Consider the following 26,420-nt stretch of genomic DNA (forward strand, 5'->3'; position numbering starts at 1 on the left):
TGGTGGTGACCTCTGGAATGATTCGAAAGGCACCACAGTGCTGAGAAGAAGTGACAGAGGAGTGTTCAGCACTGGAAACATCTCTATCACACCCTCCAAAGCTCAGGTTCCTGTGCAGAGAAGGGACAGAAAGAATGTAAGAGCCAAAGGAAGGGGAGGACTGCTTGTAATGCAACCTTGATGACACAAAATGGCCTTGATGTCCATGACCTCACAGTGCCTGGTACTACCTACACATGTCCCTCATAATAGGAGGAAAAGATGATGGCATCAAAATAAAAGAGAGACTGATTGAGATGGGGAGGGGATATGATGTAGAGTGGAGTTGTGAAGGGGAAAGTGGGGGAGGGGATTGCCATAGTTTATTGTCTATAAATGTGGAAGTTTTCAATTAAAAAATAAGTTAAAAAAAAAAGAAAAAGCTGCTTCCCCAGTGCTGGAATTAGAGGCATGTACCATCATGCCAGGCTAAAATATTAGTTTTTTAAGAAATTGGGCTGGAGGGATGGCTTAGTGGTTAAGGCATTTGCCCGCAAAGTCAAAAGACCCTGATTCAATTCTCCAGGACCCATGTTAGCCAGATGCACAAGGGGGCACACGCATCTGAAGTTTGTTTGCAGTGGCTGGAGGCCCTGGCATGCCCATTCCCTCTCTCTCTCCCCCCCTCTTTCTCTGCCAAGTAATAAATAAATAAAAATAAAATATTTTTTTCAAAAAGAAATTAACTTAGCATTTCCTCCTTCTTTCTAATCCTCGGCCAATAGTCCTCCCAGTCTTCCTACTGGAAACTTCATTGTCCATAAATATATTTCCCCTCCCTCCATCCTGCCCTTCCCTTCTTTTTTCCTTTTCCCTTTCTTTTCTTTCCTTTCCTTTCCTTTTTTTCCAAAGTAGGACCTATCTTTAGCATGGGCTGGCCTGGAATTCACTATGTAGTCTCAGGGTGGCCTTTAACTCACAGCTATCCTCCTACCTTTGCCTCCTGAGTGCTTGGATTAAAGGCATGCGCCACCATGCCTGCAATTTTTTTTTTTGAGACAGTCTCATTCTGGAGCCTAGGATATACTGAATTTATTAGGTAGATCAGGCCTTGAACTCAATGGTATTACCCCCACCACCACCACCTCCCATATGCTGGGATTATAGGTGTAAATTGACACACCTAACTTTAGAAATGCTTTTTTCTCTCTTTGTTTTCTACACTAGGTATTGAACCTAGGACCTTGTGCAACACTACTGTTATCACTATAATATATTCCCAGTCAACAATTGTCCTTTAGTTGATTCTAAGTGAACCAGTGTCATCTCCCAGTAAGCTCCTTGGACTCTTTGGGGTTCTCCACAACCACTGCATCCTTTCCTGCTGGGTTCAATGTAGGAAGGCTTTGCTGCCAGTATTAGGGGCACCGCCCCTGCCTTTGTCTCTTTTGACTCAGCTTTGTCCTGTCCCTTCACTTGTGTCTCTACTTTGGGGAGTGACTAGTTCTTGTTCCTAGTTTGCACACTCTTAGGACAGTGCACACAGTGAGACTCATGTAATTATCAATACCATCACCTGCATTCCTATTTAACATTTTATTACATGAAAAGAAACTTTGTAAAATGAACAAAATTCTAAAACCTAAACCAAGTCAATGACAGAATATCAAGATTCTAGCTCCACCCCCAAACCACCTTACATTAAAAAAAATCCAAAAGAAGTACAAATACCAGCTTCAAAAATATTTATCCAAAAGGTAAGTAAGGCATTATTTAAAAAAAAAAAGAAGACAGTAATTGAAGGAGGAGAGGAGGCCGGAGGAATGAGAAGAGAAGGAACAGAAGGATGGTCCCCTGGTCCTGTTGAGGCCCCCCAGCCTGCTTGGGTTCCATTTTGCAGGGTCATAATTCCCACACAACCTCTCACCAACCAGAAGTCAGGTCAGCTTTGTTGCAAGCTAGAAAATCTGCCCTGGGCCAGAAGGGAACCTGTATGTATTCTAGCATAAGCAGATGGAATGGGGGTGGAGTCCTGCTTTGGGATCAAAGCATCCCGTCCTCAGCACAGCAGGGTGGTGTGGAGGCTGCCAAGCCAACACAAACACCTTCACCTTGCTGTGGAACACAGGGGAAGGTCAGAAGTTGGCACTCCACAGAGAAGGTGCTTTTCTGCAGTTCTCAAAAGTGGGTACCATTCTGTCAGTACCTTCCCACTGTGCCCCAAGATGGGAAGGCAAGATGGCAGTGGGATCATTTGAGGAAATGGCCTTCAGATCTCTCCCCACACAAGGCCCCAGGTCGTGGAATGGGCAGCTCTGGGAAGTGGGAAAGCACCCTTCCTCTTGGGGAAGGCATTTAACACCAGGTCTGTCCAGAGAGCTAGAAATGAGGGAGTATTTTTAGGCCTAGTTCTTGGATGGGAGGTAACTTAAGGCTGGTTTGGCTCTGATTTCAGGCCTGAAGGGCTTGAGGATCCTTCATACCTGGTCCCTGAGCCAAGGTCCAGAAAAGGCATGGTGGGGGTGGCCGGCAGTGGTGAGGGTGGGTGTTGGGGAACAGCTGCTAGGGTAAGTGGAATACTGATCCTTGCCACCGGGTGTGGGTAAAAAGGAGGAGCTGAGTAACTTTGTCATCAGGCAAGAGACATTCAGTATAAATAAGCCTTCCTGGCTTCAGGGACCTTTGGCACCAGTTTGGGGGCTGGATGCAGGAGGCAAGGGAAGGGCTGGGTCTCTATAATCACAACTGTTCCCTATGCTCCACAAGCCAGGCTTGGGGGTTGAGGGAGGGGGATCTTCCTTCTTGGTCCTTAACTCAGTAGGGAAAGGGGGTCCTAAAAAAACTTTTTGGAATAGGGAGCCGAGGTTGGGCCTGTGGAGTGGTAATGGTATGGGGTAAGGGAAGACAGCAGAGGGTAGCATCTCTTAGGCATTTTGGGTCCCTTGTGAAGAGAAGCATTTGTGTCTCTCAGCTAATCTCAAGTCTCTCTTCTTTAGCTAACTCGCTGTGGTGACCACTTCAGTTTGAACTGAGGCTTTGCTTGGGCTCAGGAATGGAGAAGGGAGGCAGTAGTGAACTCAGGTTCCTAAGAGTCTCCTGAGAGTGTGAGCCCAGGAGGAAGGGCCCTGGAGGGCACCCATGGCATCTACACTGTCCTCTAATACTTGGAGTGTGGAGAGTCCCATCATATGGGCCTTGGTGTGAGAAGCTTGTTCTTCAGATATAAATGTCAGTGTTTTTGTTTATATCTTTTCATCAAGGACACCTAAGGTCATGCCCCTGCCTGAAAGAACTACAGGGTGTGTGTGTGTGTGTGTGTGTGTGTGTGTGTGTAGGTTGGTTTGTTTGGTTTGTTGGAGGGACCCAAACAGGAAAGCAGAGCAGAAAGGAGGACAAAGGAAGGAGCAGCTAATTAAAGGGATGGAGGTCTTCAGGGCTAGGACTGCTCCACTGAGTCCTGGTCCTTGCTGGGAGCGGGTTGGAAGATGGGCTTCTGCTGTTCCTCCTCCATGTTCTCACTTGCCTCCTCTGTTCCTGAGTCCTCCTTCATCTGGGGGTATACGACCACACACATCTTCTGGCTCACCAGGGTTAGTGACTCTGTGGAAGTGGACCACACAGAAAGTGGGTAAGTGCCGAGTGTGTTGTGCACTCCACCCATCAAGCCATGCCCTCTTCCACCCCAGGATTTACCTCAGAAGAGCAGTCAGTGGCTTTCAGAGACTAACTTGTCTGCCCCTTGCTTACAAGGCCCCAGCCCTTAACTTTCCATGTGCCCACTGACCCCTCAAGTCCAGCTCTCTGTTGGTCTCCACCCAGCTTGAGGCAGCTCTTGCAGGATTGCTGGCAGGCTGCCTATTCTTTTTTTTTTTTTTTCCAGGCTGCCTATTCATATATAGCTAAAGGCTGTGTGAGAATGTCAGCTGTTCTCTCCCCAGAGTATTTTGGAAGGCATCTGCCATTCCTGGCCCTGATTCCAGAGCCTGTAGACTCAGGTGAATGTGAATCTTGGCTTCCTGATCCTGGTGGGGATCCACCCACAGACAGTGAACCACTATGTCCATTCTCAGGCATCCCTCTAAATACTCAGCACCCCAGGGACTCACCAATGAAGTCATTGAAACACTTGGGCTTTTGTTGCCAGTAGACACCCAGGAAATACACAGGCACTCCTGTCAGCATGATGGCCAGGCCAATGCCACACACTACTGGCTCTGACCACAGACTGAAGATCAGCAGGAAGGCCCAGAACAGCAAGTAGATAATGGGGAACAGCAGGCTGATCTGTGGAACAGAGGCACTGTAAACTAAGCGGACCCCAGGACCCTTAGAGTCAGCCTACCCTCTCTCCACCTATATCCTTGTGGGTAAGGCTGGGCTTCACTTAGCTCTGCATCTGATACCCCAGGCTCTGACAGGCTATGTCAACAAAGGTTGGGCAATGGGACAAGGAGACAGGGATCCTCACTGCTCATGTCTTCCTCCTAGGTGGGGTCAGATGAGACCTTATGACCCATGCCAAGTGCCCATGGCAGCCAGAGAGACCTACAGGATTGAGAATCTGCCTATGATATTTATATGCACTTTCCAAGGTCCTGGAGGAGAGGCAGGAAGGAAGTGACCTGGGTCTTGTCTGGCTCCAGGCTCCCTATCTCCTCCTAGGCATGTCCTCATCTGGGTGCACTAAGGCAATGTCCATTGCTCTCACCAAGATCAGCCCCAGTTTGTTTCTCAAGCAATCATAGAAGAAAAGCCTGCCAAGCCCCAGGAAGTCACAAAATCTAGCATGGCATAAGGCAGGCTGGGGCCTGGGCTTCAGGTCAGAGAGAAGCACCAACTGCTTAGGTTTTAGTCCTTGCTGACCGCAAGTGGGGTTTCCAAAAGAGTCTTTATGATCTTGGGGCAATCCTGCTTCAGCTGTCTTCCTCCTTGAATGGCCCTCTCACAGATGAGCATGAAGATACAAGGAGATGAAATTATCTATCTCCTACAGCAGAAGAAAAATGACATTGAAAATGTCCCTGGAAACTGGGAAATCTGGAGACTCCTTGATTTCTCAGCAGGAAGATTCTTCTAGAAGCATCTAGTCTCTGTTTCTATTAAAGGTTGCTCAAATAAGCTCTGTTTTAGTTTCAGAAGGACTCCGCACTGTAGCATATCTTTTTTTTTAAATTTAATTTTTATTAACATTTTCCATGATTATAAAAAAAATCCCATGGTAATAATCTCCCCCCCCCACACTTTCCCTTTGATGTAGCATATCTTGTTCTGAGCAATCTCATCTTTATTCTTATCAGTTCTTTTAAGTAATCACTAAATTCACTGATTCCCCCTCCCCCACTTTGTGTAGAACCATTGGAGTGTTAAAAGCAAGGATTATACTGGACTTAGAAGATGGTTCAGTGGATAAAACACCTGCTCTGCAAGCGTAATGACAAGAGTTTAGATCCCCAGAACCCATATAAAGCCAGCTGCTATAACAGGCATCTGTAACTCTGGAATCCTAAGGCAAGATGAAGGAGAAACAGGAGAATCTGCTAGAAGCTCAAAATCCAGCTAGTTTGGCAAATGGAATTGTGAACAATGAAAGTCCTTGCCTCAAATGAGGGAAAGAGGACCAACTCCTAAGGTTGTCTTCTAATCTCCACATACACTCACATATGAACACACACACATACACACACACACAAGGGTCTAAGGCTTGTTAGGCTACAACAGGGTGGGACAGTTTGCCGAATAGCTAGGTCATACATAGATTACTTCAACTTTTTTCACCCTTCTGGAATTAAAAAAAAAAAAAAGCAAGGATGACATAAGTGGGGCTTCAAGAAAGAGGAGATACTTGAGGCCCATTTGAAAATGGTTAGATTTTAGACAGGCAGATAGGAGAAGGAAACTCATTTTGGGTTAGAGACATGGCATAACGAACCCAGTTATCTAGAGAAATAGGCAGGATAAGAGGAGCTTGAAGATCAGCAAGAGTTCAAGACTTAGGGTAGCAGAGACTGGAGAGACAGCTCAGCAGTTAAAGGCACTTGCTTGCAAGGTCTAGGTTCAATTAGCCACGTAAAGCTAGGAGCATGCATCTAGAGTTTGTCTACAGTGGCAAGAGGCCCTGGTGCACCCATTCTCTTTCTCTTTCTCTCAAATAAAATTGCATAAAAAAAACATAAAAAAACATAAAAAACAGTGGCATGAAACAAACCAATGGTTGATGAAAGTGACACTGAAATGAACTTATTTTCCAATCACAACTTGCTCTGTCTTTATCTCTAGTGGAGAAAGGAAATAGCTGCCCATTTACATGTGGTCTGTTACCACCATTGAGAAGTGGACTTATGGCCAGCGGCTAAGACCCAGGATGATTCAGAAGTCTGCAGGACAGCTGGACCCAGTAAGGAGAGGGGCAAAAGCAAGTTCTCTCACCTTGATGGGACGGGGGATATCTGGCTTCTTGCAACGAAGAACGATCTGCCCCGCAACTGTGACCCCATAGAAAAGGTAATTGATGAAGCCCACGTAGTTGATGAGTGAGTACATGTCACTGGTGACCAGCATCAGCAGCGTGGAAAGGCACTGTGAACAAACAGGGTCTCGTGAGTGACCACAAATGTGCGGCACACAGGCTCATGGGTCAGAGGCTGTTCTGAGCCTCCAGGCCAACCATGCTGTTTCATAGTGAACACATCTACAGTCTCATGATGGACTCTTCTCACCACCTCAAGTAGCCCAGGTTGCTGTTACACCTTCATTGCCAGGAACCTCTTTTTTATTACAGGGACATAACCAAAATATGTAATCATTGGAATGACATGAGCCACACTGGTGCCCTGGTCTCATTCTACTCTTGGTTATATCTGAAGCTAATTTTCTTTTCTTTTTATGTTTTGTTTTTGTTTTTCAAGGTAAAGTATCACTGTATCCCAGGCTGATCTTGAATTCACCCTGTAGTCTTAGGGTGGCCTCAAACTCACAGGGGATCCTCCTACCTCTGCCTCCTGAATGCTGGGATGCAAGGCATATGCCACCATACCCAGTTATTTTTATATTTTAATCCCTTAGGCAAGATTGTTAACTGATGATTAAGACTTTGTTCTTGCTCTTATCTTTTTCTCCAGGCTGAGTCACCTACTTTATTTTCCTTTTCTTTTTAAAAATTGATAAACAGTTATGTAGCCAGGTTCTATTCATAGCATTCTGCAAATATTAACTCATGTAACCCAAATAACATCCCTATGAGGTTTTCTTTTCTTTTCTTTTCTTTTTTTTTTTTTTTTGACAGAGGTCACTTTCCAACTTCAAAGTCATCTCTGTAGCTCTCTCTCTCTCAGAACAAACCATGCTCTTCCACTCTGGTAATCTGTGAGGGCCACTGCGATCTGATGGCGAGAAGATTTTAGTGGATGACCAGGTTAGATTCTTGTACATGCCTTGCAGTCACAATACTGCACTAGTGGCTCAAACAGAGAAAGTTTGGGTGGCCCATTGGGAAAACTGTCTTCTCTCACTTTTCACAACTCCTAATCAAGATGACCTTCATCCTGAGTATTTTAAAATTTGCCCCTTGTTATTTTGATTTCTGACCAAAGGAACAAAGTCATTTTAGTGTTTTATTTGGGATCTAGTCAGAAAATAAAAATAATTCAAAAGACTCAATGGGACACATCTTTGCTTCCTGTAGCATTTGCTCTAGATGACTTGACTCTATGGATATTTTACTCTCTTTCTTCCTCACCCCAAGTTCATTTTCCTCCACCTTCAGTTTATCACTCTTCATCTCTCTATGACTTTACTAAAATTAGGTATACCCTTAACAGTAGATTTGTTTCAGATATTTCCCAAAAGGACTCTGGGGCAGGAAGCAGGAGGGAGGAATATGTGTACAGTGACCAGCAAGGAGCAGATGCCCAGAACTGCACCCCTGTACTAGCAGGTGCTAGAAAGGGCAGGGGAAGAAGAGTGTCTTTGTGAGGCTGTACCATCCCAGGTCACTTCTGTATGTCCCCAAATGATGAGAGAATGAAAATGAGCCAGCATGAGAGTCTTAGATATCTTTTGACATTAATAAAGCCAGTGACTAGATGTGCCAGCTAATCTAAGGTTCACTGAAACCTCAGAATAGACCAGATCGGTGATGTGTGTGTGTGTGTACATGCACAGGGGATAATGTGAAGTCCCAACAGAGACTCAGCACAAAGAGAGGGAGGACAGGAGTTGGGCCAGTAGTAGCAGCAGGGGCCCTTACTGTGAAGAGCAGGGCTGGGATTGGGGTGCAGCGCTTCACGTGGATCATGGCCAACACGCTGGGAAGGTGGCCTTCTCTGGCTCCAGCAAAGAACAGCCTGGCAGGGAGAAAAGCAGATCAGCCTGGGATAGAGCATGCACCCCCTGAGCATGATCCCTCTCATTCATGTCCACCTTCTGCCCATACAGCAGCACCCCTCCCCTGGCCAGTAATCTGCTTTTGTGTACACACCTTCTAGTCTACCAGCCACAGGATCAGGTTCACAAATGCAGGTACAGGCATACCAGAGGCAGCCAGTGGGTAAGTGGACCCTCAGCCTGCAGGGATGGAGAGTGTGGTCTGGCTGGCTCAGGACACTGGCTGTACAATCATTCTCAATGCCTGGAAGGCTACACTGCAGGAGGAATTCTCTCCCCTAATTAATTTTATTATTGGTTCTTTGAGACAGAGTCTTGTGTAGCCCAGGCTGGCCTTGAATTCCCTCTACAGTCAAGACTTTGTCTTAAACTCTTCCTGATACTCCTGCTTCTAGATCCTGCGTGCTAGGATTATAGATGTGTACGTCTGGCTGATTCTCTCCTTCTCATCTGCAGGGCTTCAGAGGCCCTGGCACATGGGGACTGAATTGCACATGCAAAGCTTTAAACCATTTTCATCATGGTCAGAGTAGTCGCTGCTTCGGGGCTGGGGAGTGGGCAGTGGACTGGAAAAGGCAGGTGGGACTTCCAAGGGAGAGACATATCAGTGTTCTGGGCAGTGGCTATAATTGTCACAGCTTATCAGATCAAACCTTTACAATCTGTGCATTTTATTGTATTTAAAATTTAGACCCTTAAGCTGGGCATAGTGGCACATGCCTTTAATTCCAGCACTTGGGAGCCAGAGGTAGGAGGATCGTGGTGAATTTGAGGCCACCCTGAGACCACATAGTGAATTCCAGGTCAGCCTGAACTAGAGTGAGACCCGACTTTGAAAAACAAAAAACAAAACAAAACAAAAATTTAGACCCTTAGAACTATTTTTTTCCCCAAAAAAAGTCAGCCTTAGAGAAATGAATAGCTCAGTTGATAAAGTGCTTGCCTTGCAAGCAAGAGGACCTGAGTGAAAACCCCAGGACCCATTTTATTTAAAATGTTTTTTTTAAAGTTACTTATTTATTTACTTATGAGACAGAGAAAAAAAGAGGTAGAGAGAGAGAAAGAGAGAAAGAGAGAGAGAGAATGGGCACAGAGAGAGAGAGAGAGAATGGGCATACTGGGGCCTCTAGCCATTGCAAACTCTAGATGCATGTCATACCTTGTGCATCTGGCTTATGTGAATACTGAGTAATTGAACCCTATTCCATAGGCTTTGTAGGCAAGTACCTTAACTACTAAACCATCCCTCTAGCCCATATTTTTTAAAGCCAGGAATGGTGGCGAGTGCTTTTAATCTCAGTGCTGGGGAGGCAGACAGGAGGAGGCCTATAGCTCTCTGGCTAGCCAATCTAGCTTAATTAGGTGAGTTCCAGGACAGTGAAAGACCTTGTCTTCAAACAAACAAACAAAACAATGAAAAATAAAAGGAAAGAAAACAAAAGGAAAGAAAAAAAACTTGTTTTAAAAAGGTAGATGGGAATCCCAGCACTGAGGAGGCAGAGGTAGGAGGATCACTATGAGTTCGAGGCCACCCTGAGACTACATAGTGAATTCCAGGTCAGCCTTGGCTAGATTGAGACCCTACCTCGAAAATAAACAAATAGGGACTTCTGGGTAAGATGGCGGCATAGTAGCCACACCAAAGTTAGCCTAGGGAGGGAAATAAACTGAAACATAGCAAAATATACTCTTCTACTTAAAAGTGAAGGTATATAAGTTATTATCAACAATAGCAGAGAAGTAGGAGAGACCAAGATCTTCCAGAAAGGAGGAAACCAGCCAGAATTCCGCTGAGGCACCATTCGCTCCAATCCATGAGCTCGCCCAGTCGGTGGCAGTGAGCAGCAGGAACAGAAACAAGTTAAAAGGATTTTCCACTCATATCAGCCTCCTTGAAAAGTCAAGAAACCGGGCTGGAGAGATGGCATAGCGGTTAAGCGCTTGCCTGTGAAGCCTAAGGACCCCGGTTCGAGGCTCGGTTCCCCAGGTCCCACGTTAGCCAGATGCACAAGGGGACGCACGCGTCTGGAGTTCGTTTGCAGAGGCTGGAAGCCCTGGCGCGCCCATTCTCTCTCTTTCCCTCTACCTGTCTTTCTCTCTGTGTCTGTCGCTCTCAAAAAAAAAAAAAAAGAAAAAAAAAAAGTCAAGAAACCCGAAGGAGAAGATTGCAGGGGCCAGCTGAGCAGCTGCTGAAGGAGACACAAACAAGACCAGCCTAGCAGCTCCAGTGTGACTCCAGGCTCCCTGCACAGCCTCCCATCCCCCATCCATCTCAGGGCCATGAATATCCAGAGAACTCATTCTCCCATGGCGCCTGGCACTGATTGGCTTTACTAGATTATCTGTTTAGAATTTTCCAGTAATTTGCTTCACCCAGTCTATTACAACACTTGAATACAGGCAAACTCAACACCTAAGGTCACTTCTGCTGTTTCTCTTGGAGAATAAAAGCTACACCTGATACCTTAAGTTGGATTTATATGCCTAAAAACACTGCAGAAAATTAGAAAATCCAAGCATCAAATTAACTCAAGATGCAAAAATCTCTACATTATAATACAAGAACCACAAAAATTCAATCCCACCAAAAAAATAATAAACCCCCCTGATGCCCCCAAAACATTACAGGCCATTGCTGAGGCCCTTGGTGTCCCAACAGGAATAGATGGTAAGATCCTATTGGTGAAGACTCCACATACTTGAGCCTCAAGGCCACTGAGAAATCCTGCTAGAACTGAGCTGATAATCTCCTCCATGTAGACCATCTGACAGAAAGCTGGAAGAAGCCATTCTGCATGCAGTTCAATGGGAGAGAGATAAATCACCAGTGAATATATTCAACAGTGGGCACTGCAAGCCTTATATTTGGCCAGCCAGGCCAAATGAGCCAATGGGTGCAATAATGGCATGTCTGTCATGGTGGAAACCAGCTGCCCTCTAATTGGACTGGAGGCCTGCTCCATAGGAGGGAATACATCCGTGATACTAAAAACTTAAAACAGGGGTAATTATGAGCCCTAGGGGTGTAATGTCTGCTGCTGTCTGGCTAAATGTATATATATGTTTATCAAACTGCCCAGTGAGCACTTCTCTTAAATGTTCATACCCTTATATTAATGCTACTCTCACTTTTGGCAGAGAATCTTCTCTTTTCAGATGGCAGTGACCTGGGATGACTCAGAAGGCATCATGGTGCTGGAAAGAAGTGACAGGAGTGCTCAGTACAGCAATATCTCTATCACTCCTTCCAAGGCTCAGGGTCTAATGTGGAAGAGGTGGCAGAAAGAATGTAAATAGCCAAAGGAAGGGTAGAACACCTCACAACATGCTCCCCCTAGACACAAAATGGCCTGGATATCCATGACCTCACAGTGCCTGACTACCTATACAAGGCCATCATCATGAGGAGAAGATGATGACATCAAAATAAAAAAAGACTGATTGAGATGGAGAGAGGATATGATGGCAAATGGAGTTTCAAAGGGGAAAGTGTGTGTGGGGAGGTATTACCATGGGATATTGTTTACAATCATGGAAGTTGTTAATAAAAAATTAATTAATTAAAAAATATATAAATCCATCAGAAATGACTTCCAGTGAGATTGCTTTAGATAAATGCCTGACAGGATTCAAAAAAAAAAAAAAAAAGATTATATCTATATTCAAAGAAATCAAAGGAATCAAAGAAGAAAACCAAGTCCTGAAGGAATCCCAAGAGAACACCGGAAACCAACTTAATGAAATAAGTAGGTCAATACAAAACATGAGTAAGGAAACACAAATAATGAAAAAATACCAATCAGAAATACTAGGATTTAAAAACAGAGTGAGTCAAATTGAAAACCCTCTAGAAAATCTCACCAGTAGAATGGATCAAGGAAAGGACAGAATATCTAAACTAGAAGACCAGGTGGCAGACCTAATACAGCCCAACAAAAAGAAAGACAAACTAATAGGAAGGCATGGGGCTGGAGAGATGGCTTAGTGGTTAAGCGCTTGCCTGTGAAGCCTAAGGACCCCGGTTTGAGGCTCAGTTCCCCAGGTCCCACGTTAGCCAGATGCACAAGGGGGCGCACACGTCTGGAGTTCGTTTGCAGAGGCTGGAAGCCCTGGCGCGCCCATTCTCTCTCTCCCTCTATCTGTCTTTCTCTCTGTGTCTGTCGCTCTCAAATAAATAAATAAATAAATAAATAAATAAATAGGAAGGCATGAATGGGAGTTTCAAGACATCTGGGACACCATGAAGAGCTCAAACATGAGAATTCAGGGCACAGTAGAAGGAGAAGAAATTTACTCCAAGGACATAACAGGCATTTTCAACAAAATTATAGAAGAAAACTTCCCCCAAGTAGGGAAAATGACAGGACGTCATGAAATTACAGAACTTTTGTACAGCAAAGGACACTGTGAATAGAGCAAAGGGGCAACCTACAGAATGGGAGAAAATCTGTCAACTATATATCTGACAGAGGATTAATATCCAGCATATACAAAAAACTCAAATAACTAAATAATAAGAAATCAAACAACCCAATTAAAAAATGGGCTATGGAGCCGGGCGTGGTGGCGCACGCCTTTAATCCCAGCACTTGGGAGGCAGAGGTAGGAGGATCGCCATGAGTTCGAGGCCACCCTGAGATGACAGAGTTAATTCCAGGTCAGCCTGGACCAGAGTGAGACCCTACCTTGAAAAACAAACAAAAAAAAAACAACAACAACAAAAAAAAAGGGCTATGGAACTAAATAGAGTTCTCAAAAGAAATACAGATGGCATATAAACATCTAAAAAAATGTTCTACATCCCTAGCCATCAGGAAAATGCGTATTAAAACTACATTGAGATTCCATTTCACTCCTGTCAGATTGGCAACCATCATGAAAACAAATGACCATAAATGCTGGTGAGGATGTGGAAAACGAGGAACCCTTCTACACTGTTGGTGGGAATGCAATCCGGTCCAGCCATTGTGGAAAACAGTGTGGAGGTTCCTGAGATAACTAAAAATAGATCTACCATATGACCCAGCTATACCATTCCTAGGCATATATCCTAATGACTCTTCACACTACCTGAGATACTTTCTCAACCATGTTTATTGCTGCTCAGGGTCCATTGTGGAAGAGGTGGCAGAAAGAATGTAAGTGCCAAAGGAAGGGTAGGACTCATTACAATGCACTCCTCCAGACACAAAATGGCCCAGATATCCATGTCCTCGCAGTGCCTGATGCTACCTACACAAGACCATCATAATGAGGAAAAGATGATGACATCAAAATAAAAGAGAGACTGATTGAGAGGGGGAGGGGATATGATGGAGAGTGGAGTTTCAAAGGAGAAAGTGGGGGGGGGGGAGGAAGGGAATTACCATGAGTTATTGTCTACTATTATGGAAGTTGTCAATAAAAAATAAATTAAAAAAAGGTAGATGGTGCCTGAGGATCAACTCTCTGAGGCTCTTCTTGCACATGCACACAAAGAAGTGGATAGAGGTGGCAAAAGGTACATATACAAACATAGTCTCACAATAAGACAAACTGGAAATATCTTAAGTGCTAAAAACTATAAAACTGAGCTGGGCAAGGTGGTATATGCCTTTAATCCCAGCACTCGGGAGGCAGAAGTAGGAGGACTGCCGTGAGTTTGAGGCTACCCTGAGACTACATAGTGAATTGCAGAACAGCCTGGGCTAGAGCAAAATTCTACCTTGAAAAACAAAAAGCAAAACAAAAAAAAGCAAAACAAACAAACAAACAAACAACCACAATAAAACCCCAAAAGCTATAATATTGATTAAATAAATTATGATATACCTATAAGATGAAAAATTATGAATATGAGGTCATAATAATGTTTTTCAAAAAATGACTACGAGAACATGCTTGTCATTATAACATTTAAAAGAAACTCAGAATAAACTGGGCATGGTGACACACCTCTTTAATCCCAGCACTCAGGAGGCAGAGGTAGGAGGATTGCCATGGGTTTGCGGCCACCCTGAGAATATATAGTTCATTACAGGTCAGCCTGGACTAGAGTAAGACCCTACCTTGAAAAAGCAAATAAATAAATAAATAAATAAATAAATAAATAAAAACTCAGAATAGAGCCGGGTGTGGTGTATGCCTTTAATTTAAGCACTCATGAAGCAGAGGTAGGAGGATCATTGTGAGTTCGAGGACAGCATAAGACTAATAGTGAATTCTAAGTCAGCCTGGGTTAGAGTAAGACCTTAACTTGAAAAAAAAAAAAAAAGAGAGAGAGAGAAAGAGAGAAAGAAAACTGTAGCCCTAGACTGGAGAGATGGCTTAGCAATTAAGGCCCGCAAAGCCTAAGGACCCACGTTCAATGCACCAGATCCCATGTAAGCCAGGCACACAAAGGTGAAGCAAGCACAAGGTTGTACATGCCCACTAGGTGGAGCAAGCATCTGTAGTTTGATTGCAGTGACTGAGTCCCTGGCATGCCAGTTCTCTCTTTGTGTCTCTGTCTCTCTGAAAAGAAAAGAAAAGAAAAGAAAAGAAAAGAAAAGAAAATAAAATAAAATAAAATAAAATAAAATAAAATAAAAAGCAGAAAAATACAGTTAAAAAAAAAAAACTGCAGCTGGGTATGGTGGTTGGTGCACACCTTTAATCCCAGCACTCAGGAGCCTGAGGTAGGATGATCACCTTAAATTGGAGGCCACCCTGAGACTACATAGTGAATTTCAGGTCAGTCTCAGCTAGAGAGAAACCGCACCTCAAAAAAACAAAAAAGGAGAAAGAAAAAGAAAACTATGATTCTGAGCTCAGTCTATGCACTCAGGAGTTTGAAAGAGTATGATTTAGACTTCAAAGCCAGATTTATATAGGACAGTGTCTCAACAAAAAGGGGTGAAGCATTAACTTTGAGATCTTTGAGAGGGGGTGGGAAAGGGAGAGTGCATGCCAGTTGAGTTGGAGTGCTTACCTAACTGGTCATGGTGTCACATGCCTGTAATCTCAGCACTTGGGGGCGATGTAGAGACAGGAAGATCAGGAGTACAAGGACACACTCACCTACACAGTGAGTTCCAGGCCAGCCTGGGCTACATGATATTTATTTCAAAAGCAGAGGAGGAGGGTGTGAGTTAACTTTGAAAGCCATCCCTTTTCTCTCTTCCAAGAGAAAAAAATATAAACTCTTAGCAGTCATAAACATATTAATGTGACTCGAAGTGCCTTTTCTTCTAGGGCAAGTACCAACTAAACGACTAGAGGAAGTGGGTGGGAAACAGGGTCTCACTATGTAGCCCAGGCTGGCCTAGAACTCTTGGTCCTCCTGCTTCAGCGTCTGGAGTGCTGGTATTACAGAAGTGAGTCACATTGCACATGGAACAGGCTGGACTTCTAAAGAAAACTGTCACTTTGTAATTTGTGTATGGAGGAGAATGGAGCTAACAGCAACAGCTTGTGTTGTGACCCTAAGTACTCATAAGCAGTTGACATCAAGAACTTCTGAGGCCGGTGTCTCTAGTTTCACAAGGATGCACGGAGCCCCTCTTCTCCCCCATGCGATCCCCTCTACAGTGCAGCTTCATGCACTAGTCTGAGCCCAGGGGCTGGGTGGGTCATCGTGCACATAGCCAGGCTTCCGCATTCACATCCCTCCTCCACATGCAGCAGTACAAGTGTAACTGTCCAAATCCAACAGCATTTGCAAATGTCAAGTTCACAAGGATTAATCCTTACCCAGTGAACTGACAACAGAGAGGACAGTGACATTAAGCATAAGACTTCTCAGGAAGAATCATCTGCTTCACACCCCAGTATACAAAATACTGAAAGAGAGGAGGGAAGGAACAGGAAGGAAAGAAAGAACTAGAAGGCGAGCAGAGGAGGCCTGGGTGGGGTGGTTGCACCTCTGATGCCTCTTGCATGCACATACAACTATGCTGCATGCATGTAGACGACTGCATGCCTGCCTGAGGGACAAACCCCACTCTTAAAGCCACTGGAGCCAGCCACTCTCCTCCAAGAGATCCCAGGGAGCCTCATGGGTCACTGCTCTCTTCCACTGCTCGCCCTCGGCTAGAGCTTCCAGGCCACGACTCCTGTGTAACATGCACACCTGTGGGTGAATGTCACAGGCTGCTGGGACTCAGGGGATACTGACATTCTCTCTTCCCGTCCTAGATCCTGAAAATGTGCTAGTGCCTGTCATCCCACAGGAGCTCTTTCCTGATGAGACAGGGGCTTTGGAAACAGCTGAAGTCAGGAACTTGTCTTTTGAATAGTACTATTCTCCAAGGGAATGGGGCACTCCTCTGCCCGCACAAATGGAACCCCTTCAGCATCTGGTAATCCTCAACATTCCATTCTGAAGATGGTAGGAAAGGGACATGAAAGAAGGGCTGAGCACTGGATAGATGAAGGCAGGTTTCTGGGGCCCACTGGTGCTTCTGGCCTCTCAGAGTTTGGGTTAGGGGCATGGCTAAAAGGCTCTTTCCTGACAGGAGGTTTCTACTATTCCCCACCTATTACTTCACATTCTCCATTCAAGCCTCAGAGGCGCTTCCTACAGCAGCTGCACCCTCAGGACATTTGGAGGGATCCCCATCCCTGTTTGTACAAACTGAGAGGCTCCAGACCAGAAGCATCCAGGGACCAGGTAAGTGGAAAAGGGAGCTCTACGAATGTAGCTAAGGTCCTGTCCTGCTGCCAACCACAGCCCTACTCCTGAAACATGGCAGTACCCACACAGACACATTTGCCTCTGCAAAGCTGCCACTCAGGAACCCACATAGAGCCTTGCTGACAGAGACAAGCCCACCATGTACACACAAAGCAATGTGCACAGCAGAGTGGCCCACGAAGGGTCCAGGAAGCACTTACCTGGATGATGTGAAGAGTGACCCATTAACTCCTCCAAATGTGGACAGGGCAACGGAAATAGGCATGATCCATGCCATGACCCCTAGAAGCTTCTCTCCAAAAGTCTGGGAGAGAAAGCAAGGGCACAGATGAAAGGAAGAGTATAACTTCCCACTTCAGCTTGCTCTCCACTGCCCCATCCCGACTGCTTGGAGCCACCACTTCCGCAGGGACAACTATGTCAGGAGTCAATATGTGCTTTGGGCTAATTAACTGAAGAAGGTAGTGTACAGTGTTAATAATAGTAATGAGCCAGCTGGGCGTAGCAGCACATCCCTTTGATCCCAGCACTTGGGAGGCAGAGGTAGGAGGATCACCATAAGTTCAAGGCCACCCTGAGACTACATAGTGAATTCCAGGTCAACCTGGGTTAGAGTGAGACCCTACCTTGAAAAAAAAAATTTAGTAATAATAATAATGAGCCAACATTTGTTCTCCATATTTATGAATAAGGACACCGAGGCTCTTAGTGATTCATAGTTTACCTCAGATTGCACCCCAGGAAGGGGTTGGAAGCCAGGTGATCTAAGCCTGTGCACATTACAGATTTCTCTACCCAGGCAGAGACACAGGCTTGTGGGTCAGGCAGATCTAGATTCAAATCCTAGCTTCACCTTGAGAAAGGTTTGTATTATTTTATTTTAGTGCTGAGGATTGAACCCATAGCCTAGTACATGCTAAGCAAGTGCTCTACAATGGAGCTAGATTCTAGGTGCCAAGTTTGTAATTTTTGAGTCTCAGCTTCCCATCTATAAAGTACAGTGAGCCCTAATTTATAGGATGAGAATTTCTAAATTCATAGAAACATTATGTTGGTAAAACACACACATATCTAAAAACCAGTCATTATTTTGGTTGAGAAAGAAGGTGATGTGAATCTATAGATTAGTCTTTTTAAATTTAAAAAATTTATTTATTTATTTATTTGGGGGGTGGGTTAGGCAGATAGATAGAGAATGGATGCTCCAGGGCCTCCAGCCACTGCAAACAAACTCCAGACCCATGCTTCACCTTGTGCATCTGGCTTACTTGGGCACTGAGGAAATGAATCTGGGTCCTTAGGCTTCACAGGCAAGTGCCTTAACCATGAAACAATCTCTCCACTCCTACAGATTAGTCTTGAATATACTGAAGGGATATAAAATGTAGGGGGACCAGACTGCTCTAGGTTCTGTGAGCCAGCTATAGCATGTGACTGGGGAGGGGTTGTCTAGAACAGATGCTCCGTGGGGAGTGGGAGGCTGCTGGCCATAGGAATAGGAGATGGCAGGGTCTCTAGTTTCAGGCTTCAGAGATGAGGCAAGTGATGGCACTGTTCGGCCTGAAGCTAAGACTTTCTCAAATATCAAAGATGCCAGTCTCTTGGATCTCCATGATATATTTCCCCCCAAAGCATACACCATTCTGATTTACAGCTATTTATCCAAACCTGTGTGTGTGTGTGTGTGTGTGTGTGTGTGTGTGTGTGTGCATTCACATGCACACCAATGTGCCCACATGTTGTTAGGGAATGGAAGTTAGGGTTTTGCACATGTAGGCAAACACTCTACCACTGAATTCCAACCTCAGCCCTTCAGTTTTCCCTGATGAAAAGAGTCAGCTTGCATGATTCCCAGAGAAAAAGAGGCAGAGAGAAATGGTGTGCCTTGTGCAAGTACTTGTCTCTGTGAAGAGGAGCCTGTCTCTGTTATGTTTAAAATGCCCTACATCAGAGTTATCAAACTTGTTCTATAGAGCATCATATACTAGCTATTGCAATACCATAGGCCTAAAGTTTTTCTATGGCAACTATTCAGTTCACCATGGTAGCTGTTTTGGTACCAACCAAAGTCATCAGTTTGGTCCTAGGCACTTGAAGATGCCCTGTGAAGGAGACCTGAGGGCTTGAAATGATTTCCAACTTCATGAGGCCCCGAGTCAGGGTGAAGTGAATGGGCTAAGCTTGCAAGTCTCAGCATTCTGTGTTTGAGACCTAGAGTTTGATTTCTTACCACAGCGACTGCATTGGACGCCAGCAGCTCCTGAGGGGACATTGCCGTGACATACGCGATATTGGCAAAGACATATACAAATGTGACCAGTGGGATAGAGATGAAGATGGCTCTGGGAAGGTTCCTGTAGAGGGAGAGGAGGTGAGAGGGAGGCCTGTACCAGGGAATACCTGCTCTGCCTGCTGAGGATCTGCACAACCCTACACTTTGCAGATTCTCAGCTCTTCCTCTTGCTAGGAGGTTTTGAATTACTTGGGACAGGAGAATTTAAAGGAAATGAAATGGTTTAGGATAGAAATATGTTCAATATCTGCTGATCTCTTCTTGGCCCCGATCTGCACCATGCACCCTTTCTGCTATCTGAAGTTACAAGGGCCAGTCTGTCCCCAAACAGATAAGATGCCCAGGGGTCCCATAGGACAGTTCATTTTCCAAGGCATGATGCTATCCAGCAGAGATTCTCGCTTTTAACTGCCCGGAACAATTATAGGACCTTTCTTCCCTTGGCAGGGTGGATAATAAATGAATTAAGTTCCCGAGAAATGAACATTGCTTCAGGACAGACCAGAGCATGGTCAGGGCAGCTGTGAGAAGTAGGCAGTGCACCCCTGCTCCCCTTTTCCTATAGCAGGCTCTCTTGCAGATGAAGGGTGAGGGGGAAAGCTGGGTTAATTCAACTCACTTGTAGGGATCCACAAGTTCCTCAGTTACATAATTAAGAAAGTTCCAGCCTCCATAGGCAAAGGAGCCCTGGAGGAAAGCCAGGGCGATGAGGCCAATGTCAGGTTCTTGGAAATTCTCAAATGCGTTCTTTGGTTCCAGCCAAAAGAATTTTCCTGTTGACACAACGGGCAGGAGGCTGCTCAGAGAGGAGTCCAGGTCTGGCAAGCCCTTGCCTTTCCCTGAGTGATATTCCAGCTCTTTGTTTAGCCTCCAGTGAAGCCACTCTATGGGAGAAGTGGGGCTAACGGGAGTGGAGAAATTCAGGTCCAAAACTCCCCAGGAGTAGGTAACCATGAGTCCAAATAGGGGTTCATGTTCAAGGCACATCTCTGAATGTTTCCTTTGTTGTTTGTTTGTTTGTTTCATTTATTTTATTTTTGTTTTTTGAGGTAGGGTCTTTCTCTAGCTCAGGCTGACCTGGAATGCACTATGTAGTCTCAGGGTGACCTCGAACTCATGGTGATCCTCCTGCCTGTGCCTCCCAAGTGCTGGGATTAAAGGCGTGCCATCACACCCATATGAATGTTTCTTTTTTTAAAAAAGGTAAGGTCAGGGTAAAGGAAAGGCCATGGTACTTTTGGAGGCTGGCTTATTGAGTTTAAACATCTGGAGTCAGGGGCAATCTTCTGATTGCCTTCCTTGATGCATAAGTTTGCATTGTCACAGACAACAACAGCAAACACTCAGACACAAGCTTCAGCAGTGCACTATCAGCCCAAGCTTATTCTGCCTGCTTTGCCTGTGTCCCATCTTCTCCTAAGACATATTTGGCCTCTCTTTTCTGGGTCCGTTAGTACAAAGCCTTTAAACTCCCTTCCCAGCACTAACCACAGATCCTGAACACTGAGGGGCTTCAAAATAAGTTGCTGGGCTAAAGATGTAGCTCAGTACTAGAGTATGTACTTAGCACATGCAAGGTTCAAGACCCAACACCTCCCCACCTGCAATGGCTGCTGACTAATAAGGTAGGGATGAGGCAAGTAACCGACCATGTTATTTATTCACAGTAACAAGGCATTGGGACAGGAAATAGGGGATTAGGAGAAAGAATTGAGACTAGATTAGAAGGAATTTATTATCTTTGAAAAGACAGCATAGTGATTACCTACAATCTAAATTCCTAAAAACAATATAACCTTCTAAAGGACTCAATCCACCTGATTAAGATGGTCAGGGACATTATACAGCAGAAACTTGTTTCCTGGAGTAAATAACCAGGCTCCCCACACTGCCTTCAGTGCCTGTGGACAGGCAGGACATCTTCCTGCTTGTATTTAATTTTCTCCTTGAGGGAGTGATAGCGTGCAGAGCCAGCAGTGCCCTGTGTCCCAAGGAAACCAAATACAGACTTGGCTCAGAAAGAACCAAATCAATGGGGAATGTTGGCAGGCCTCAGGGGCGTAGAGTTTTTGTTTTTTTTTTTAACAGAGATTATGAGTAATTTTGAAATATATAAAATTCTCTTCTTCTGTTCTCCATTTTAAGATATGGACAAAGTATAATAGAAAATACTGGGTGCTTTCCTGGGGTTGGGGCAAATATGGCCATTGGGTACAGAGATCTAGAGTCATTACATGGCTGTGCTAGTCATGAGGTGAAGGGAGTGAGCTGGACCTTTGCAAGATGAGGTGGAGGTGGGTGGGGTTATTTCTAACACTAAGGAAACAGCCGAAGTCGCTCAAAGCCAAAACTTGGAAATCTCAGGAAGTGTAAAAAGTTGTGTGGGGTCCTGTTGTCCCCATAACACTCACCTTTGCATATCTGCACAATACCCATGATGATAATCAGGGCCAGGGCCAGGAGTTTCCCAGCTGTGAAGATGTCTTGAACTTGGGTGGCCCACCTCACACTGGAGCAGTTGACCCATGTAAGGAGCACTGAAATGACAGAGTACCAGATATGCTCTGAGTGGCTGCAGGACCCATGCTGCATACAAAGTGCTTCTGGCTTCTGACGACAGGATTGTAACAGGCAAGCCAAAAAGCCTCATTCCCAGTGACCAGAAACCTTGGCTCGGTTAATAGGTTACAATGGGGATTATGTGCTCCGAATTAGAGCTTGGTCACAGCATGCCCTGTGCAGGGCTAGAAGCCAGTAGTAGGCAGGGCAATGGTGGAGGGAGACTCAACATCTGATCATGGCATGAATATGGGCTTAGGATTCAAGTTTTATCTGCTTAAGGTGAATACAGGGCAGCTAGGGCCTTGGATGTCATCTTCCTGAGCCTGATTTTGGAGCAACAGTGATTTGGGGCACTCTTGACACTTAGGTTTATCAAAATACAATCTACATCTAGATTGTAAAATTCACCTTTAAAAATATTATTTATTAGGACTTCCGGTTAAGATGGCAGCATAAGGGGCTGGAGAAATGGCTTAGCGGTTAAGCGCTTGCCTGTGAAGCCTAAGGACCCCGGTTCGAGGCTCGGTTCCCCAGGTCCCACATTAGCCAGATGCACAAGGGGGCGCACGCGTCTGGAGTTCGTTTGCAGAGGCTGGAAGCCCTGGCGCGCCCATTGTCTCTCTCTCCCTCTATCTGTCTTTCTCTCTGTGTCTGTCGCTCTCAAATAAATAAATAAAAAATGAACAAAAAATATTAAAAAAAAAAAAGATGGTGGCATAGGAACCACACCAGAGCAGTCTAAGGGAGAAAAAGCCAAAGAAAACTCAGCAAAATACACACTTTTACTAAAAAGTGAGGTATATGAGAAATTAAAATGGGAGCAGAGAGGTAGGAGAGTCCCAGGGCGTCCAGAGCCCACACAGGCAGGCCGAAGCAGCTCCAGCACTGGCGCCCAGGCTCCGGCAGTGGGAGCGGCAGTGGAAGCCGAGGCTCCGGCAACACTGGCTCCAGCAGCTGCAGCTTCAGCAACAACAGTGGCAGTTCCAGCAGCAGGGGTGCCCATCTGCAGGGCCACAGTTGCCAGGCTCGGTTTGCCCTGCAGGAAAAGCAAGTGCCCAGCTCCGGAAAACAGAACAGTGGTTCAGCGACCCAGCCAGCCTACTTGACGGAGACCAAAATCATCCAAAAAGGTAACTGGAATTGCAACAGGGAAGGGTCTCACTTGGTCATAAGCTGACTTGGAACCCTCAACAAACCAGAAACCTTAACCTCTTTGTTGATAGAGGATCTGGTTGTTATAACACCTACTCTTGCATAAAATACTCGGTGCTGTTGTTGATTGAATGTGTACAGTGTTTAGTTAAATTTTAGAATCTACCTGTATTTTGTTCCATTCAGCGTACTTGAATACTCCCATAGCAGGCAAACTCAACCCCTAGGAACACTTTTGTAGATACTCTGAGAGTGTTAAGAGCCACAACTAACATTTTAATCTCCTACACTAAAGATATATAACATCAGATCAATTGATACAGCTAAGAATACCTAGCTAACTAGAAAATCCAAGCATTAACTTAATCCAAGATGCAAAAATATATACATTATAACACAAGAAACAACAAAAATCAAGACAATATAAATCCACGAAAAAGTATTAATGCATCAGAGATGACCTCCACTGACACTGAGTTGGAGGAAATGCCTGAGAAAAATTTCAAAGGAATGATTGTAAATATGTTCAAAGAAGTCAAAGAACAAATCAAAGGAATCAAAGAGGAAATCAAAGGAATCAAAGAAGACACAGGGCACCAATTTCATGAAATAAAAAAGGCAATACAAGACATAAATAAGGAAATAGAAATAGTAAAGAAAAACCAGTCAGAATTACTAGCAATGAAGAACACAATTAATGAAATAAAAAACTATGTAGAAAATCTCACCAGTAGAAAGGATGAAGGAGAGGACAGAATAGCTAAGCTAGAAGACCAGGTGGCAGATCTAATACAGTCCAACAAAGAGAAGGACAAACTAATAGAAAAGTATGAATGGGAATTTCAAGATATCTGGGACACTATAAAATGAATGATATGAATGATAAGAATTCAGGGCATAGTAGAAGGAGAAGAATCTCACTCCAAAGGCATAGTAGGCATCCTCAACTAAATCATAGAAGAAAACTTCCCCCAAGTTGGGAAAGAGGTGCCAATGTAGATACAGGAAGCCTTTAGAACACCAGCCAGACAAAACCTGGAAAGAACCTCTCCTCGACATATTATAATCAAACTTCCAAACATACAATCCAAACAAAAAATATTGAAAGCAGCTAGAAAGAAAAATCAAGTTACCTAAAAAGGCAAGCCCATCAGGATTACAGCAGATTACTCAACACAAACTTTAAAAGCCAGAAGGGCTTGGAGTGATGTATTCCAAATTCTGAAAGATAACAACTGTCAACCAAGGTTACTTTATCCTGTAAAGCTATCCATTCAAATAGCCAGAGAAATAAGGACATTCCATGATAAAAGCAGGCTAAAGGAGTATTTGAAGACAAAACCAGCTCTACAGAAAATATTTGAAAGAATCCTCCATGCCAAAGAAAGGAAAAGCACACATCTAAGGAACCTGGAAAAAACAAGCAATACTCAAATACTAATTAACACAAGAGAGCAAAGGTAGAACCGGAACCACACACACAAAAAAAGGCAACTTTCAATAATATCACTTAATATCATGGCCTTAATGCCCCAACCAAAAGACACAGGTTTACAGACTGGGTTAAAAAGCAGGATCCTACAATTTGTTGTCTTCAAGAAACTCACCTTTCTACAAAGGATAGACATTATCTTAGGGTGAAAGGTTGGAAAACGGTGTTTCAAGCAAATGGGCCTAGAAAACAAGCAGGGGTTGCTATCCTAATATCTGACAAGATAGACTTCAGTACAACCTTAGTCAAGAAAGATAAGGAAGGTCACTTTATATTGATTAAGGGCATACTCCAACAGGAGGACATTACAATCCTAAACATATATGCACCTAACATGGGGGCTCCCAAATTCATCAAACAAACACTATTAGAACTAAGATTACAGATAACACCAAACACAGTGACAGTGGGTGACTTTAACACCCCACTCTCATCAATTTACAGGTCATCCTGGGAAAAAATAAACAGAGAGGCATCTGGACTAAATGAGGTCATAGAAGGAATGGACCTAACAGATATATACAGGACATTTCATCCAAAGGCTGCAGAATATACATTCTTTTCAGCAGCATGTGGAACATTCTCTAAAATAGACCATATATTAAGACACAAAGCAAATCTTAACAAATCCAGGAAAATTGAAATAATTCCTTGCATTCTATCTGACCACAATGGAACAAAACTACAAATCAACAGCAAGAAAGGCTATAGAGCATACACAAAATCATGGAAACTAAACAATACATGACTTAATGATGAATGGGTCAATGAAGAAATCAAGAAGGAAATCAAAAAATTTATAGAGTCAAATGATAATAAAAACACAACATACCGGGCTGGAGAGATGGCTTAGCGGTTAAGCGCTTGCCTGTGAAGCCTAAGGACCCCGGTTCGAGGCTCGGTTCCCCAGGTCCCACGTTAGCCAGATGCACAAGGGGGCGCACGCGTCTGGAGTTCGTTTGCAGAGGCTGGAAGCCCTGGTGTGCCCATTCTCTCTCTCTCTCTCTCTCTATTTGTCTTTCTCTCTGTGTCTGTCGCTCTCAAATAAATAAATAAATAAATAATTAAAAAAAAAAACACAACATACCAAATTCTCAGGGACACAATGAAGGCAGCTCTAAGAGGTAAATTTATATCTTTAAGTGCCTATATTAAGAAATTAGAAAGGTCACAAGTAAACGACCTAATGCTTCACCTTAAAGCCTTGGAAGAAGAAGAACAAGTCAAACCAAAAATCAGTAGATGGGAAGAAATAATAAAGATTAGAGCAGAAATTAATGAAATAGAAACAAAAAAAAAATACAAAGAATTAATGAAACAAAGAGTTGGTTCTTTGAAAGGATAAACAATTTTGAAAAACCCTTAGCAAATCTGACCAAAAGAAAGAGAGAAGAGACACAAATTAATAAAATTAGAGATGAGAAAGGTAACATCACAATAGATGCCAGAGAAATTAAAAAAATCATTGGAACATACTATAAAAGCATATACTCCACAAAGTATGAAAATCTGAAAGAAATGGATGATTTCCTTGATTTATATGACCTACCTAAATTAAATCAAGATGAGATTAGTCACTTAAATAGACCTATAACAAGCATGGAGATCTGAATAGTTATCAAAAATCTCCCAACTAAAAAAAGTCCAGGCCCAGATGGATTCACTGCTGAATTTTACCAGACCTTCAAGGAAGAGCCAACACCATTGCTTCTTAAGCTTTTCCAGGAAATAGAAAAGGAAGGAATTCTACCAAACTCCATCTATGAAGCCAACATCATCCTGATACCAAAACCAAATAAAGATAGAACAAAAAAGAAAATTATAGACCAATCTCCTTTATGAACATAGATGCAAAAATTCTCAACAAAATATTGGCAAACAGAATACAAGAATATATCAGAAAGATC

At 44.0% G+C, this 26,420-nt stretch overlaps 1 protein-coding gene across 3 annotated transcripts in view; it reads right to left on the minus strand.

Moving 5' to 3' along the window:
• Positions 1–1,560: 1,560 nt before the first annotated feature.
• Slc7a8 (solute carrier family 7 member 8) overlaps positions 1,561–26,420 on the minus strand; it is a 90,989-nt gene continuing 66,129 nt past the window's right edge. For 2 of the 3 annotated variants that reach the window (XM_045154465.1, XM_004661791.3), the window contains 8 exons: positions 21,719–21,844; positions 19,927–20,080; positions 19,245–19,368; positions 17,215–17,318; positions 8,225–8,321; positions 6,406–6,555; positions 4,086–4,263; positions 1,561–3,579 (listed from right to left, as the gene is read on the minus strand). In XM_045154465.1, the coding sequence (XP_045010400.1) occupies positions 3,416–3,579; positions 4,086–4,263; positions 6,406–6,555; positions 8,225–8,321; positions 17,215–17,318; positions 19,245–19,368; positions 19,927–20,080; positions 21,719–21,844 (1,097 nt within the window). In that variant the 3' untranslated portion in view covers positions 1,561–3,415. Of the gene's footprint in view, positions 3,580–4,085; positions 4,264–6,405; positions 6,556–8,224; positions 8,322–17,214; positions 17,319–19,244; positions 19,369–19,926; positions 20,081–21,718; positions 21,845–26,420 lie in introns of those variants that run through there. The other variant, XM_045154466.1, reaches the window with a different exon arrangement.

Source organism: Jaculus jaculus, chromosome 7 (genome assembly GCF_020740685.1).
Source record: "Jaculus jaculus isolate mJacJac1 chromosome 7, mJacJac1.mat.Y.cur, whole genome shotgun sequence".
Lineage (NCBI taxonomy): Eukaryota > Metazoa > Chordata > Mammalia > Rodentia > Dipodidae > Jaculus > Jaculus jaculus.